General features: G+C 34.8%; 4 protein-coding genes across 4 annotated transcripts; 3 read left to right on the top strand and 1 right to left on the bottom strand.

Annotated features, from left to right (window-relative positions):
- Positions 1-1,415: 1,415 nt before the first annotated feature.
- Positions 1,416-3,891, top strand: LOC121113795 (sphingomyelin synthase-related protein 1). Its single transcript, XM_040707656.2, has 2 exons — positions 1,416-2,624; positions 2,691-3,891. The coding sequence occupies exons 1-2, from the start codon at positions 1,971-1,973 to the stop codon at positions 3,297-3,299; spliced, it is 1,263 nt and encodes a 420-aa protein (XP_040563590.1). The 5' UTR covers positions 1,416-1,970; the 3' UTR covers positions 3,300-3,891.
- An 80-nt stretch (positions 3,892-3,971) lies between these two features.
- On the top strand, positions 3,972-4,978 carry LOC121113796 (WD repeat domain-containing protein 83). Its single transcript, XM_040707657.2, has one exon. It carries the CDS (start codon positions 3,972-3,974, stop codon positions 4,920-4,922), a length of 951 nt encoding a protein of 316 aa, XP_040563591.1. The 3' UTR covers positions 4,923-4,978.
- On the bottom strand, positions 4,925-6,589 carry LOC121113793 (brahma-associated protein of 60 kDa). The gene is made up of 4 exons (XM_040707655.2): positions 6,191-6,589; positions 5,553-6,132; positions 5,215-5,488; positions 4,925-5,152 (listed from the first exon to the last, which is right to left on the bottom strand). The coding sequence occupies exons 1-4, from the start codon at positions 6,469-6,471 to the stop codon at positions 4,989-4,991; spliced, it is 1,299 nt and encodes a 432-aa protein (XP_040563589.1). The 5' UTR covers positions 6,472-6,589; the 3' UTR covers positions 4,925-4,988.
- A 643-nt stretch (positions 6,590-7,232) lies between these two features.
- On the top strand, positions 7,233-10,393 carry Sgf11 (SAGA associated factor 11kDa). The gene is made up of 4 exons (XM_040707658.2): positions 7,233-7,488; positions 7,581-8,103; positions 8,982-9,235; positions 10,035-10,393. The coding sequence occupies exons 1-4, from the start codon at positions 7,352-7,354 to the stop codon at positions 10,261-10,263; spliced, it is 1,143 nt and encodes a 380-aa protein (XP_040563592.1). The 5' UTR covers positions 7,233-7,351; the 3' UTR covers positions 10,264-10,393.

Raw genomic sequence — 10,393 nt, 5'->3', positions numbered from 1 at the left:
AGGACCGAGGACCGCAGTCCAGTCCCACTTGTCACTTGTTAATGCAATCTCCCCTTCCTGACTAATTTTTAATAATAGAATGAGGAACAAAAAAAAATTCCTACGCAGACAAAACGGAGGAGGATGAGGAGGCAGATTCAAAAGTTTATTTTTGTAGATATAAGATTAGATTCTAATTTGTCAATTATAATAAAGTTGTCTATAGTATTTTTATATTTATTTATGGATTAATTACTCATCTTTTTGAAGAGCACTCGTGTCATTATATGTTGTCCAAAAGTGATTGAGATACAATGATTTTATCAAGACATTTTAAAAACACGTTATAACTTAAATTTAAAAAATATTATATACTTTAGACGTAACAATCCACGTATGTTTCAGTCTCGTTGAGCATTATTAGTATACATATTTCTAAATGGAATAAGTTTAAGCTTAATTGTATAGTGATGCAAATTTACTAAAAAGTATACGTGGGACTAGATTTGTAGAAAAAAAAATCATTTAAAAAAGAGAATGAATTCTCCATCTCTCTAGTACTCCTGAACAATCAGGATTTGCTCGGGAGTTATAAGTATAAGTCTTTGCTGCGGTATCAAAATCGAACTAATTCAAACCTATATATCCTTGATAAATATGGGGTTGGATTTCTGTTTATTTCCTTACTCTCACGGTTCCTTGCAGCTGATTTAATCAGACGTCATGACAGCTATGCTGTTCTCTTCCCAAACATTCTTTAAATATTATTAGGATTATCACGTTGATTTTTGGTTCCTTTTATTTTTACAATCTAGGGCATATTTTATACAACGCTAGTTATCACTTATTCAAATCAGCGAGTATCCAAATTAATACTTAACTGCGTTCATTTCTGTTAAGCAGGACTATGGATATAGATACGTGGACTTGCGAGTTTGCTATGTTTTCTTAGGACTCGCCTTCGATCTCCTTTTTTCCATGATACTAAGTGTCTTGCCTTTTTCAAATTCATCGTTGATGGGGTTATTGATAAATAGTAAGAACGTAGAAAATTAATCTTCTATAATTAATTCAAATAATGTTTGTTAATAACTTGGTAGTAAAATTACTAGCGTTCTAATTGCCGAATATGTAAATGAGTTTGATATAATGCATATAGTCCCAACTTATACAGCTGGTTAAGTAATAATCATAATTAAAGTTGTGTGTGTGAGTAACTTATCTCAATAGAACACCTTTGCATAATTAATGAAAGTAAATATTATATAATTATTAGGAGTAGGATAGCTACACTTTGTTAGAGCAAAAAATATATTCTGATAAAAAGGGCAATGAGTCATTTATCCTTCGTAGTTTCATAAATTAATAAATAAGTACAGCTAGTACATTGCTGAAGAACGACCAATAGAATTAACATTACGAGAACGCAATTGAATGAGCTTACATTATTTAAACAATATTCAAATAAATACAGAAAGAATACACGTCAATGAATATTAAATAAATTACGACATTCGGCTTTAGGATGTATATGTGTATACAGACTATATAGCCAGGGAGTATTAAACATGCCTGATGCTTATAGAATATACATAGATTAGATTATGTATATGAAAAAAATAAAAATAAAAATATGAAAGTGACGTTCATATTGTTTTGTACAAAACATTTTCCATGTCCAACATCAATAGAGAGTGTAAACAACAGAAGCTGCGTCACGTGATATTGTTTATGATAATAACAATTAATTATTACCTGACTTGCGTAAAAGAGATATTTGAGTGTTAAGAACAAATCAAGAATGAATTTCATTCATCACAAGTCTATTTACGAAAGATTAGTATCCATCTAGCTCGTAGCTGATCCGGTTTGAGTTTCTAATTAGTAATTATTACTACTACATCTAGTACTCATTAATTGACTCATTCATATGTTGAGCTCCTCACTCGTCTCAAGCCAATTGCATATTAGCAATAATAATCATCACCGATATGAGAATGGAGGATTATCCGGAGAATTGGAGTGTGGAGCAAGTATCTGAATGGTTGGAGTGCAATGAGTTCCATAGTTTGGTGGAGCCCCTTGTGGAAAAGCATCGAATGGATGGTCGGTGCTTGTTGAGCCTGAGCCAATCGGACTGTGTGGATATCATTGGTATTCGTGTGTTAGGAGATGTGAAAAGACTCTTGCATGCCGTAGATCTTCTTCGAGAGCCACCTTCTCATCAAGTGGATCATCCTGAAAGCGTTTCGATCCGTCCTGAGAGGGGCAAAGCTCTTTTGGCATTTCTTTACGCATTGGCAGTCTCTTGGATGACTGCCTTTGTCATGGTTATTGTCCATGATCGTGTTCCAGACACAGATGTATATCCACCTCTCCCAGATATTCTTTTAGATAATATTCCCCATATAACTTGGGCATTTGAAATGGCAGAAATCACAGGAATGGTTCTTTTGGCCCTTTGGGCTACTGTCCTCATTTTTCACAAGCATCGATTCATTCTGGCCAGAAGGTTCTTCTCCATCTCGGGAACGATTTTTCTCCTGCGTTGTGTTACCATGCTCATTACTTCCTTAAGCGTTCCAGGAAAACATCTTAAATGCTCTCCTCGGCCTTATGGAGACGTATGGAACAAGTATCGACAGGTATAAGATTCATTTCAAATTTAACATGACCATGTTTGATAGAAGTTTTTTTTTTTTTTTTTAAAGGCTTATCAAATATGGAGTGGCGCTGGTTTAACTACGCAAGGAGTCCGCACATGTGGAGATTATATGTTTAGTGGCCATACTGTTGGACTCACTTTACTCAATTTCTTCATTACGGAGTATACCTCAACCAAGATTTATTTCCTTCACACCTTCACATGGATTTGTAATGTGTTTGGTGTGTTCTTCATCCTAGCCGCACATGAGCACTACTCCATTGACGTTTTCATAGCCTTTTATATTTCTTCTCGTCTTTTTATGTACTATCACACGCTTGGAAACAGTCGAAGCGATAGTCAGTTTGCAAAAGAAGAGAATCGTAACTGGTTTTGGTTCCCTCTATTCTCCTATTTCGAAGAAGGGGTTCATGGCCAAATACCAAACGAATTTGAGTGGCCGCTAACGCTCAAGGAATGTGTATATTGGATAGATAAGCTGTCTTTAAAGCACAAAGCCAAGAAACTCTCTCATTCTGTCTCTAATGGTTTCGCAAATGCCATTATGAGTGAAACCAAAATTGAGGCTCAATATACTAATGGTCATGCAAAGGCTTATCAAAATCATACCAAAAATCTTCGAAGCACAAATGGAGTCAAGAAAAAGAAAAAGTGATATAATTGTGACGACGTGTAATTATTATCGTCATAGTAGGTGCAAATTGATATTGATGTTGTCTTTTATAGATTTTTCTTTGACTCGATGCTTTTAGTACTTTTATAATATGTATATCTATATTTGTTAATTTATTTTATAAGTTTATGTAATTCTAATATTCCTTTTTCTCTCCTTTTTTACCAATATATACAAAAATTTAATATTGATAAATAGTTTCAACATTCCATGTTAATGTAGAAAAAAAAATTTGGTTAAACCATGAAAAAATGACTTTTGAGTGTGATGTTGAGAATGGTCTTCTGTCTTTTTTTTTTTTTTCATTTGGTGCTACACAGTAATTAATTATTCAAAATATTCTTTTAATAATGAAAGGCTTTAGTTTTTAAAATTAAACCGTATTTACTGGGTAAAAAACTATGATAGCATGATCCAATAATTTTGTATCCTTTATCTGTTATAAATTCCTTATTTTTTCTTAGCAAAATGTGTGGATTTGATTGTTTTAACAGAAAGAAAAAAATAACAGTACATATATATATATATAATGTAAACAAAGAACGTAATAAATTCCTTTATATTTTAAAGACTATATTTCTCTAGCTCTCCAATGTTAATTAATTATCTTTCACTATTTTCTCTTATTTGGTATTTTGCAGAGTTTATAGCACAATGTCAATACCCTCGTTTCGAATACAATCCATAGACTGTAAGCAAGGAGCTGTTCGAGCAGTAAGATATAATGTGGATGGTAACTATTGTCTCACGTGTGGTTCTGATAAATCTATAAAACTATGGAATCCAAAAAAAGGATTTCAATTAAGAACTTATACAGGACACGGATACGAGGTCCTTGATGCTCGGGGATCCTGTGACAATAGTCAAATCGCATCATGTGGAATGGATAAAACGGTTATACTTTGGGATGTTAGTATTGGAACAGCACTTCGTAAATGGAGAGGTCATGCAGGAACGGTCAATTGTGTTATCTTTAATGAAGACTCATCATGTGTTCTAAGTGGCTCAATAGATGGAACTATTAAGATTTGGGATGGGCGCTCTAAACGTAATGAGCCCATTCAGACTTTAGATGTATTTAAAGACTCGGTCACATCAATTGATGTTTCGGATCATGAAATTATTGCTGGATCTGCTGACAAAACTATTAGAAGGTTTGATATCCGGAATGGTGCCCTATTTACCGACTACGTCGGATATCCGATTTCCTCTCTTTGTTTCACTCGAGATGGACAGTGCATATTAGTGAACACGAATGGAGGTGAACCCATTAAGCTTTTCGACAAAAGCAGTGGGGAACTTTTACAGGAGTTTCTAGGTGCTCTTAACAAGAAAAACTATAGAATAGATGCAACATTGGACCACAAAGATAAATATGTTATATCTGGCTCTGAAAACGGTTTTGCCTACTATTGGGATCTTGTAGAAGGCAACGTTGTGGCTAAACTCGATCATGGCGAAAAAGAAAATGCTCCTATGGTCAATTCTAATATTACAGTTCACTCATTATCTCAACATCCCTCAAGCGCGCACCTCTTGACAGCTACTGGAGGCAAAATACATATTTGGAGTGATACTGAAGAAATACAAGCCGACGATGAATAATATAAAATTACAATTACATTTTATTTACAAAGAAAAATAAAAGTATAAAAGGAAAATATGGGGTTATTATGGGTTTCTTATGCCGAGAGCCGTGTCTAATTCCGCTCTTTTTTGTTGTATTTTACTATAAAAGTATCGCGATACTGCTTCATGAATCCAGGCCTGACCGTAAAAGTCTGTATGACGTTCTTCCTCTGGATGACCAGCCACATTTGTCATAGTTTTAAGGTCTGCAATTACATAAAAATATTTGAAAAATATTCATTAAAAAAAAAAAGTAATATCAAAATACCTCTTGACTGACTGATAAGCCATTTGTTTATAAAGAGTTGAGGGTCCTTTGAGAAACTCAAGTAAAATTCTCGATGAACCTTTAGAGTCTTAATTGTATCTACAGTTTCATGTATCTTGCTATCTAAAGATTGTATCTCTTGTTGAGAGGCAGTGGAAACCAAGAAACTATTCATTTGCGCTTTGAGTGCATCGTCCACTTCGACATCAATATCGTAACAGGCTGTTTTTTTCTGCTCAGGCGTATCCTCTACGTTAATAATATGATTAATGACCTAGAAAGAGGGAGAAAAATGAGGTTTAACAATAGATATGGCAAAGGAAAGTAAGTTGACTTACAATTGGATCTGGAGGGTGGAGAAGAGGGTTGAGGCGCTGAGGAACTTCAGCAAATTTAATACGATCCGCTTGGAAAATTTGTTTGAGAAAAGGATCACAATTGATGAATTCTTTTTCATTGGAGTCTTGTAGTTTATGTGTTTTAATATATTGCCAAAGCGCAGCAATAATAACGGGTCGGGATTGAGTGTGGACACCCAATAATCGTGCCAGTCGTTGATCTAATTTGAATTGAAGAGGCTGATAGTCGAGTAAGAGTAGTATAGTACACTTGACATTTTTGTCACCAGGCCTTTTAACTTGAAACCCATCTGTTTCCTGAGTTGCAGAAGTACGATGCCATTCCACAAGATGATTATCGGGGCCATACAGATCCTTGTCCAACTCAATCACTAGGGATTTGAAAAAGGAGGAGAACTTCCTTTTGGGCTTATCCTTTTCGGGCATCAGTCTTCCTTCCACTCGCAATTCCCAAGAGGGAGGATTCCCTTCTGTTGCTGGGTATCCCGTATTCGATATGAAGATTCGAAGTTTCCTCTTGAGTTTCATGGGTCTTTTCAGAGCCTCCTGAATGTCCAGTCTGAAACAAATTAAAGGCAATTCCCAATTAGGCAAAAGCTAAACTCACATTAACTCACCGCTTCCGCATAATTGTGGAATCCAGTCTCTTTTCGAAACTGAGAAGGTCCATATATGCCTGAGACTCTGGAACAAGGTCTCGAACCCGTTGAGGAAGTACTTTGTCCGCGATTTTCTTCTTCTTCTTGATGACTTTGCTGGGAGGGCGCAAGGGAAGCTGAGGACCACCTCCAACTCCTGCTGGCCGAGCCATCATCATCCGTTGAGGAGGCATACGAGGAGAAGGACCTCGCATCATGAGGCCTGGAGGAGGAGCACCACGCATCGGAGACCCAGACATTCTTCACCTTTCCAAACTAACCAAGGAACCCGCTCCGCCAATATCATCAAACATCAAACAAGTAACAACCTCTGCAAACGCACAACAAACAACCATTCACATAACAAAGCTTGGCTAGGCTAGACGGAGTCAAGTTCTCATACACCTTTAATCTAATATTTTAGGTTATTTGAGCCTTTAGTTAAGCCATAAAATAGTATGTGCCATTCCAAGTGCTGATTTAGGTGTATGAGAAAGGATTTGATTAAAATACTATCTCTAATTTTGGTTGTTATCGATCATTTAAACATGAAGGAACGTAGAAATTTATTTTTTAATAAATTATACAGATATTATAACGTATTTTAGAATTTACAAGTTGAACATTCTTTATACGTACAAATACTGAAGTGCTATTAGTATTTGAAGACTCCATGGTCTAAAATAAAATGTTAATACAATAATCATCCAATTGGATTATATTCACTGGTCCATACATTTATACATAAAGTAAAGAAAACTATAAAAATTATAAGATAATAAGATCATTTCGTAATTTTATATACAACTTCCTTCAGTATCCTATTTTTAACAACCAAATCTGTGACAACTTGGTTTTGTCTTCCCTACATCTTTCGTTCCATCCCTGCTCTCAGCAATGTCCCCGCACGCTCTATTTCCATTTTATTTGGTTTCATTCTCTTTATTAATTCTGAGCGGCCGGCGCATAACTCTCTCTTACTCTCTTTGCTCATTTATGGAAATGTATCATATTTAGACAATCACGTGACGGACCTTTTTGAACTCCTAGTAAGTATTTTTTTGGAATCGGTCCACCTTCCTGTCAGACCAAAACAAAGGGTCTAATCCGTGACTTGTTGAGTTATTCTGAGGATCGAAGATGCTCCTAGAAGGAGTAGATTTAAAGTCTTTGACGGCATCTTTACTCAGGAAATGTGACGTAGAGGAGATTGCGGAAAGTATATTTCTAGAGTTGGTGGATGAGATTTCTCTAGGGATCGGGTTTGAGGTTCACAGGTGGGTTGATATTTGATACAACTGATACATGATTATCATGTTGCTCTGCTCACATCAGTTATCATTAATTAATTATATATCATTGACTTTAGGTCTGTGAAAATTGGACTCTTTCCTCTCTTAGATTCGGACAACTCTGAGCCTTGTTCTCCATCTGAGGCCAAGAAAATGGGACTATGTACAAATACAATGGACGTTTTTGGCTCTGTGGTGACAACGGCTGTTGGAGTTCCCACTCTGAAGAAACAGCCCGAGTGTGTCTGCCCTAATTGCTCCAGAAACCTTGCAGCCTCTCGTTTTGCCCCACATTTGGAGAAATGTATGGGAATGGGTCGGAATTCGAGTCGCATCGCCTCTCGTCGAATCGCATCCTCCTCAAATAACTCTAATAATTCATCCAGTCAAAATAACTCCAACTCAAATAGTAATTCTAAGGACTCTCACAACAGTCATTCAGAGCAAGGGAGTGGAGGGAATGCGAGTTCTGCCAGCTGTCTGGATGAAGATGACGCCGAAGACGAAGATTGGATTGAGCCTGGGAAAAGTTTTAATAGAAAAAAAAGAGACAAAAATTCTCCAAGGAGAAATAGAGCCCCAAAATATGGAAATTCACAGGTACATCTCCATTCCAAATAACTGTATAGAATTATTTAAATTAACAATCGGTGGATCAAATAGATGGAAATACTATAATTCATTATTAGGAACTAATTAGTAATTGTTGTAGTCTCTAAAGAAAGGACAATTGAACGGACTATTTTCTTCTTTTTTTTTAAATATATGTTCTGGGAATTTAGCAAATGCAAACACGATCTGGGATTTTATTGTTATTCATCCTCTGAGTAGTTATGATCTCAGGGGATTTTTTTTTTTTTTCTTCATAAATAACTTATTACAATAATTTGATATCCTTTTCATTTTAGTATAATTTTAATCCTTGCCTCTTTTTTATTTTTTTTGCGTGTATTCATTTTGTCTTGTATCTATATTTGTATAGCATTCAGACTGTAACTCGTGATAACATTATTTATATAGAAAATTTACTCTGTAAATTCTTAAGTCAATCACCAGAATGAATGTGCATAATTTGTTCATATTTTTTATTTCGTGACTTTTGAACTGACATTATTCAAATATACATGTTTTTAACTTATTTATTACATACTTGTTTTTGTCTCTATATATTTTCGTCTCTTAACTAAAAACTATATTTGCCAAATTAAATTATTATAGATTTATAATTTTTTTCACACCCAACTTCCTAAGCCCATCAACATTGATCATGGTCGTAGCTGTTAGAATTTTTTTTTTTTAGCAATAATTTACATCTTGAAGTTGCTTAATCCTCATAAATATACATAGGAGCTTATTATTATTCATTTAGACTTAAGAGAACTCAAGTCCATCATTTGCTTAATCCGTATTTCATTTATCATATACATATATTCATTTGACTCATGTAATGTAGTGATTTATACCCGTGCTGGATATAGGGCCGTGGTGGTATATTGGAGCAACTTTTTGATGGGACTATCACACCTCCAGCAAATTATGATCAGTTGAGCAAGGAAGAAAGGTCTCATTTGCTGAACAATATTTGTGGAGTTACCTTGCACTCTAAAAAGCTTTGTACAAGGTCCACACGCTGTCAAATACATACTGATTCACAAAGAAGGGAAGTCCGGTTCAAATGGTTGAGTAATCTTGGAAGTGGATATGATGAGGAAACTCATGTGGATATTGATAGGTAAGAAAGAAAGGAGTTTTCATCATCTAAAATTACTAACAAATATGCCAAAAAAAAAAGAAAATTATTACAAGTGTCCTTGTACGTGAGAAGTAACTCAATCAATATTTGATTGTCCTGTTATTAAAAGATACTCATATCCATGAATAAATCATTATACTTCCAGTGGTGTAGGAATCACAGGGCCCGAATATCTTGTGGCCTTCCAAAATAATTTGTTATCATCATTTACCTCAAAATCGATTATTTCCAGTATTTACCTATACTACCCTAACTTGGAAAACAGTCCTATATGACATTTTGTCAAACCTGAGATATTGAGGTAAATGCAAATTGCAACTCTCATCCGATGAAATTAATCATTGAAAGATAGTAGATAGGGTTTATATCATCATTGATACCTAATTTAAAATGGATAGCTATCATACTTTCAAAAACACCTAATATGGCCATAAATGCACGTAGGGCATTGATCCACAAATTTGTTAATTAATAATAATCAGATAGGGCATTTTCAGGCGATATTTTACTAAACACTATGAGTTCTCTCTTCATTAAGGATTTTGTAGTGTGGAATTAGTGAGCATATTATTAACTATGTCCGTATTGGCAAAATATAAAATTATTAATATGCAATTAACCTTCTATTTAGTTCAAAAGAAACTTGTTATAGACTATAAACTAAGAATTCGCTTTCCCAATTTATATGCTAATTTCATCCCAAAGACCCTATTGAAGATGACTTAGAATTCAATAATGATTGTTACACCAATCTTTATTAATACTTTGTTTAATTTAGTTTCACTGAGGGAGACACTGCGGCGCTAAGGGAAAGTCTTTCTATTCTGTCAAACGCTAGTTCACCAGCAGATTCAACGATTTCAAATAGCTCTAATCCTGGCAATTCAAGAGATTCATCATCTAGTCGGCGGACGACGAATAAGGTTGGGCATCGAAGAGGAAAACGCAATAATAAAGGAGGATCAAAGAGTGGAAGTCGAGCTTCTACACCTCCTCATTTTGATTGATCATGGAGGGAGAATATTATTATTAATTATTTTTGGATACTATATTGTTTGAATAAATTTGCTGATGAACAAGAATTAATAACATTAGATATGATATATTCCTCTTTTTAAAATATATTTATTTAGCTTA

This window comes from Lepeophtheirus salmonis, chromosome 2 (genome assembly GCF_016086655.4).
Source record: "Lepeophtheirus salmonis chromosome 2, UVic_Lsal_1.4, whole genome shotgun sequence".
Taxonomy (NCBI): domain Eukaryota; kingdom Metazoa; phylum Arthropoda; class Copepoda; order Siphonostomatoida; family Caligidae; genus Lepeophtheirus; species Lepeophtheirus salmonis.
The sequence above is the reverse complement of the archived record's forward strand: the minus strand, read 5'-3'. Positions and strand labels throughout refer to the sequence as shown.

Coding starts and splice junctions, on each gene's coding strand:
- Sgf11 (XM_040707658.2), top strand. CDS start 7,352: ATGCTCCTAGAAGGAGTAGATTTAAAGTCTTTGACGGCATCTTTACTC. Junction 7,489..7,580: donor ATCGGGTTTGAGGTTCACAG/GTGGGTTGATAT, acceptor CATTGACTTTAG/GTCTGTGAAAATTGGACTCT. Junction 8,104..8,981: donor CAAAATATGGAAATTCACAG/GTACATCTCCAT, acceptor TGCTGGATATAG/GGCCGTGGTGGTATATTGGA.
- LOC121113796 (XM_040707657.2), top strand. CDS start 3,972: ATGTCAATACCCTCGTTTCGAATACAATCCATAGACTGTAAGCAAGGA.
- LOC121113795 (XM_040707656.2), top strand. CDS start 1,971: ATGAGAATGGAGGATTATCCGGAGAATTGGAGTGTGGAGCAAGTATCT. Junction 2,625..2,690: donor TATGGAACAAGTATCGACAG/GTATAAGATTCA, acceptor TTTTTTTTAAAG/GCTTATCAAATATGGAGTGG.
- LOC121113793 (XM_040707655.2), bottom strand. CDS start 6,471: ATGTCTGGGTCTCCGATGCGTGGTGCTCCTCCTCCAGGCCTCATGATG. Junction 6,133..6,190: donor TCCACAATTATGCGGAAGCG/GTGAGTTAATGT, acceptor AATTTGTTTCAG/ACTGGACATTCAGGAGGCTC. Junction 5,153..5,214: donor GCTTATCAGTCAGTCAAGAG/GTATTTTGATAT, acceptor ATGTAATTGCAG/ACCTTAAAACTATGACAAAT.